At 48.3% G+C, this 6,166-nt stretch overlaps 1 protein-coding gene across 1 annotated transcript in view; it reads right to left on the bottom strand.

Annotated features, from left to right (window-relative positions):
• Positions 1-218: 218 nt before the first annotated feature.
• pik3r4 (phosphoinositide-3-kinase, regulatory subunit 4) overlaps positions 219-6,166 on the bottom strand; it is a gene marked incomplete at its 5' end in the record, with an annotated part of 28,106 nt that continues 22,158 nt past the window's right edge. Inside the window, 2 exon segments of the mRNA XM_034122581.1 lie at positions 219-1,181; positions 1,405-1,525. Coding sequence (XP_033978472.1) covers positions 1,011-1,181; positions 1,405-1,525 — 292 coding nt within the window.

The raw sequence follows: 6,166 nt of genomic DNA, 5'->3' as shown, positions 1-6,166 counted from the left end.
GTCCAAAGTCATCAAATTGGTGACTCGAGTCTGACTCGAGTCCAAGTCATGTGACTCGAGTCCAAAGTCATCAAATTGGTGACTCGAGTCCAAGTCATGTGACTCGAGTCCACACCTCTGTTACATATACTACAGATACAGACAGCTCGCTCACCCTTTTTTTAATTCACAATCAAATGCTAATCCTTCTGAGTGAAACGATCAGAAACACGAGGAGAAATGATATCAGATGTTTTATTCAACAGATGGACACACATTGAGATGCAGCAACACAATGCATCATGGGATATTTGTACAAATCAAACTTTATATTACTCAAGATTTAAAATAACGTATATGTACACAACGAGGGGTTATTAAAGGAATCACATCTGAGCGCTCTAAAGTTGATTTGTTATTAACTAGAGACAAAGTGTCACACTGTTCGGGGGAAACGTCCGCTCTTTAGCCCAAAACTACGTCATGCTTCCTCTCAAATTAAATCATTTGTGCTCCATGAACATCACTATCAGTGCTGACACCAAGGATTTGTTTTTGAATATCCAATATGGATCTAAAGAAATGTGTTTATGGTGCCTGGCTGAAGGGATTGTGTTGTTTATGAAGGACAACAAGTAGGTAAACAATAAGAATAATACTAACTATACAATCTAATCTTTATCTGCAGCCGCGCACCCTATCAGTACGGCACTAACACCTGCTTTCATTTGATGACCTGGTCTCTAAATAATGTTCTTAATTGACTAAAGCTTCCTTTGTGTTTCACTGTGTGTCATTTAAAGACTGTCAAATGATGCATTTATAGAGCACTAATGCATAAAGCGAGGCAGAGACGTGATTGGGTGATAACACAGGAAGTTATAAACAGCAGCCAATGAGAGGAGAGACGCTGCAACGGGAGGAAATCCATTCAGATCATAACGAGCTAATGTTAGCGTCCACTGACACGTATCCGGTGTGTGTGTGTGTGTGTGTGTGTGTGTGTGTGTGTGTGTGTGTGTGTGTGTGTGTCACTTCCACACTTTCACGATGCCGTCCCTGGAGGCGGTGACGATGAAGCCCTGCGTGGTCTGGAAGGTGGCGATGTCCGTCACGATGTCATGGTGACCAACAGGAAGTGAGTCTGGTCCGCGGCGGGGGGTGTCCTCCAGCACGCCGCTCTTCTGCTTACTGTGGATCTCCTGAAGAGAAAATAATAATAATAATAATAAAATTAAAATAAATGTGTTGGAGCATTAGCCAATAGGAGTGTGACAAAGTGTGTGTGTGTGAGTCTGTCCGTCTTTTCTTCCGTCTGTCTGTTTGACGTGGCAAGGGGTCCATGAAGAAATGAACACAACCACTTCTGGTGTGTGTGTGTGCGTGCGTGCGTGCGTGCGTGCGTGAGTGTGTGTGCATGCTCACCTGAACCACCTCGGTGCCCTCGATGATCTTCCTGCTGTACAGCACAGAGGGACAGTGCAGGGAGTCGTTGGCCCCCCCCGCCACGATGTACGACCTCTCAGGGTACGCCAGGTCCCAGAACCTGCACACACACGTTATTATCATTTATATAAGTTATTATCATTATTTAAAGGAACTACAGCACGGTCACATGACTTCACGTCACCACCGCTAAGCTAAAGGTGGCTAATGTTGGGCTATAAAGGAACTACAGCACGGTCACATGACTTCACGTCACCACCGCTAAGCTAAAGGAGGCTAATGTTGGGCTATAAAGGAACTACAGCACGGTCACATGACTTCACGTCACCACCGCTAAGCTAAAGGTGGCTAATGTTGAGCTATAAAGGAACTACAGCACGGTCACATGACTTCACGTCACCACCGCTAAGCTAAAGGAGGCTAATGTTGGGCTATAAAGGAACTACAGCACGGTCACATGACTTCACGTCACCACCGCTAAGCTAAAGGAGGCTAATGTTGGGCTATAAAGGAACTACAGCACGGTCACATGACTTCACATCACCACCGCTAAGCTAAAGGTGGCTAACGTTGGGCTATAAAGGAACTACAGCACGGTCACATGACTTCACGTCACCACCGCTAAGCTAAAGGAGGCTAATGTTGGGCTATAAAGGAACTACAGCACGGTCACATGACTTCACGTCACCACCGCTAAGCTAAAGGAGGCTAATGTTGGGCTATAAAGGAACTACAGCACGGTCACATGACTTCACGTCACCACCGCTAAGCTAAAGGTGGCTAACGTTGGGCTATAAAGGAACTACAGCACGGTCACATGACTTCACGTCACCACCGCTAAGCTAAAGGAGGCTAATGTTGGGCTATAAAGGAACTACAGCACGGTCACATGACTTCACCACCGCTAAGCTAAAGGCGGCTAATGTTGGGCTTGATAATGTTTAGTCGTCTCATTTGTACTGTAGTTTTGACTCCATATTATTTTAGTGTCTGTCATACCGCTGCCTTTTTCATTTCTCAACAACACACAGACGATCCTCAGTCGTGTATCTGCGGTCTGTTCGAAGCAGAGTCTGTTTTTATTTGTTTACTTCCAAATAAACTCCCAGATTTTATTGCTCGTCCCGTGTGATCTGTGAGGAGCAGCAGATGTCCTCTCTGATCACGGTCTCTGGATGTATTGCTCTCGCTGCTTTAGACTTTTTAACACACACACAGATTGTTTACATGTGTGTTAAGTTGTTTGTTTGTCACACACTCAACACAGATGCTGCAGAGTAGACGAACCAAACCTCAGAGGATATTTTCACACTGGTCTTCACTAACAGAGGGTCTGCGTGTGTGTGTTCCTGCATCACACACGCAATGGGATTAAAAAGACAGCTGCTGCCCATGTGACTGCATCATAGTCAGCCTGCTATGGTGGCCGACTGGTGCACAACTCAGCTGGGAGACCAGGGGACACTAAAGAGTGACACACACAGCTGGGAGACCGGGGGACACTAAAGAGTGACACACACAGCTGGGAGACCAGGGGACACTAAAGAGTGACGCACTCAGCTGGGAGACCAGGGGACACTAAAGAGTGACACACTCAGCTGGGAGACCAGGGGACACTAAAGAGTGACGCACACAGCTGGGAGACCAGGGGACACTAAAGAGTGACGCACTCAGCTGGGAGACCAGGGGACACTGACACACTCAGCTGGGAGACCAGGGGACACTAAAGAGTGACGCACTCAGCTGGGAGACCAGGGGACACTAAAGAGTGACACACTCAGCTGGGAGACCAGGGGACACTAAAGAGTGACGCACACAGCTGGGAGACCAGGGGACACTAAAGAGTGACGCACTCAGCTGGGAGACCAGGGGACACTAAAGAGTGACACACTCAGCTGGGAGACCAGGGGACACTAAAGAGTGACGCACTCAGCTGGGAGACCAGGGGACACTAAAGAGTGACACACTCAGCTGGGAGACCAGGGGACACTAAAGAGTGACGCACACAGCTGGGAGACCAGGGGACACTAAAGAGTGACGCACTCAGCTGGGAGACCAGGGGACACTAAAGAGTGACACACTCAGCTGGGAGACCAGGGGACACTAAAGAGTGACGCACACAGCTGGGAGACCAGGGGACACTAAAGAGTGACGCACTCAGCTGGGAGACCAGGGGACACTAAAGAGTGACGCACACAGCTGGGAGACCAGGGGACACTAAAGAGTGACGCACTCAGCTGGGAGACCAGGGGACACTAAAGAGTGACGCACACAGCTGGGAGACCAGGGGACACTAAAGAGTGACGCACTCAGCTGGGAGACATGGGGACACTAAAGAGTGACACACTCAGCTGGGAGACCAGGGGACACTAAAGAGTGACGCACTCAGCTGGGAGACCAGGGGACACTAAAGAGTGACACACACAGCTGGGAGACCAGGGGACACTAAAGAGTGACGCACACAGCTGGGAGACCAGGGGACACTAAAGAGTGACGCACTCAGCTGGGAGACCAGGGGACACTAAAGAGTGACACACACAGCTGGGAGACCAGGGGACACTAAAGAGTGACGCACTCAGCTGGGAGACCAGGGGACACTAAAGAGTGACACACACAGCTGGGAGACCAGGGGACACTAAAGAGTGACGCACTCAGCTGGGAGACCAGGGGACACTAAAGAGTGACGCACTCAGCTGGGAGACCAGGGGACACTAAAGAGTGACGCACTCAGCTGGGAGACCAGGGGACACTAAAGAGTGACGCACTCAGCTGGGAGACCAGGGGACACTAAAGAGTGACGCACTCAGCTGGGAGACCAGGGGACACTAAAGAGTGACGCACTCAGCTGGGAGACCAGGGGACACTAAAGAGTGACGCACTCAGCTGGGAGACCAGGGGACACTAAAGAGTGACGCACACAGCTGGGAGACCAGGGGACACTAAAGAGTGACGCACACAGCTGGGAGACCAGGGGACACTAAAGAGTGACGCACACAGCTGGGAGACCAGGGGACACTAAAGAGTGACGCACACAGCTGGGAGACCAGGGGACACTAAAGAGTGACGCACACAGCTGGGAGACCAGGGGACACTAAAGAGTGACGCACACAGCTGGAGACCAGGGGACACTAAAGAGTGACGCACTCAGCTGGGAGACCAGGGGACACTAAAGAGTGACGCACTCAGCTGGGAGACCAGGGGACACTAAAGAGTGACGCACACAGCTGGGAGACCAGGGGACACTAAAGAGTGACGCACACAGCTGGGAGACCAGGGGACACTAAAGAGTGACGCACACAGCTGGGAGACCAGGGGACACTAAAGAGTGACGCACACAGCTGGGAGACCAGGGGACACTAAAGAGTGACGCACACAGCTGGGAGACCAGGGGACACTAAAGAGTGACGCACACAGCTGGCAGACCAGGGGACACTAAAGAGTGACGCACACAGCTGAGAGACCAGGGGACACTAAAGAGTGACGCACACAGCTGGAGACCAGGGGACACTAAAGAGTGACGCACACAGCTGAGAGACCAGGGGACACTAAAGAGTGACGCACACAGCTGGAGACCAGGTGACACTAAAGAGTGACGCACACAGCTGGGAGAACAGGGGACACTAAAGAGTGACGCACACAGCTGGAGACCAGGTGACACTAAAGAGTGCCGCACACAGCTGGGAGTTCACAATTTTAACAGAGGCTTATTTCCTCAAGTGACCGATTTAGACACTTTATCTGTAATGGAAAAAGCTCTATCTGATTTTATAAAATGGCCTATTTCCCCTAAAGCAAAAGAAACTCATTTTAAAATTGTTCATAAAATCTACCCGGTTTCTACTTTTTTAAATTCAAGATTTAAATTTGAAGTGGAACCATGTTCCTTTTGTAATTTATCTGATGAATCGTTGGAACATTTATTTTTCTCTTGCCCCTTTTCTGAATTGTTTTGGTCGAATGTGAGAGATTGGTTGTTACTTAAATTAACAAATATTCCGGCCTTCAAAATATATCACATTTTATATTATATTGATAATTTGGACTCTCCCATTTCTGATTTGGTAAATATAATTATTATTTTGGGTAAATACCATTTACATTGTAGTAAATGGAGAGGAGGCAAGCCCTCCTTTCCCTGTTTCATAAATGAGTTCAAGTCCTTTTTTCTGTCCCTTAGAAAAATACAATCTTGTAACCTGTCTATAAAGATTTGCAATGACATTTCCAAATGGTTATTATTTTAAGTAAGCTTAATGCCTCTTAAATGTTTTTGTGCCTTTATGCTTTTTTCTTTCCCCCTGGCTCTTACTGGATGTATTAGTTATGTTTTTTTGTCTTATTGTGAATGAATGTCTTGAACTTATGTTGATAAGTTGATGATATCCTCACCGAGCTTTTGTATGTTTAAAAAAATGTTCAATAAAAAAAATAAATAAATAAAAAAAAAAAAAAAACACAGATGGGAGACCAGGGGACACTAAAGAGTGACGCACACAGCTGGGAGACCAGGGGACACTAAAGAGTGACGCACACAGCTGGAGACCAGGGGACACTAAAGAGTGACGCACACAGCTGGGAGACCAGGGGACACTAAAGAGTGACGCACACAGCTGGGAGACCAGGGGACACTAAAGAGTGACGCACACAGCTGGAGACCAGGGGACACTAAAGAGTGACGCACACAGCTGGAGACCAGGGGACACTAAAGAGTGACGCACACAGCTGGGAGACCAGGGGACAC

This window comes from Trematomus bernacchii, unplaced genomic scaffold (assembly GCF_902827165.1).
Source record: "Trematomus bernacchii unplaced genomic scaffold, fTreBer1.1, whole genome shotgun sequence".
NCBI lineage: Eukaryota > Metazoa > Chordata > Actinopteri > Perciformes > Nototheniidae > Trematomus > Trematomus bernacchii.
The sequence above is the reverse complement of the archived record's forward strand: the minus strand, read 5'-3'. Positions and strand labels throughout refer to the sequence as shown.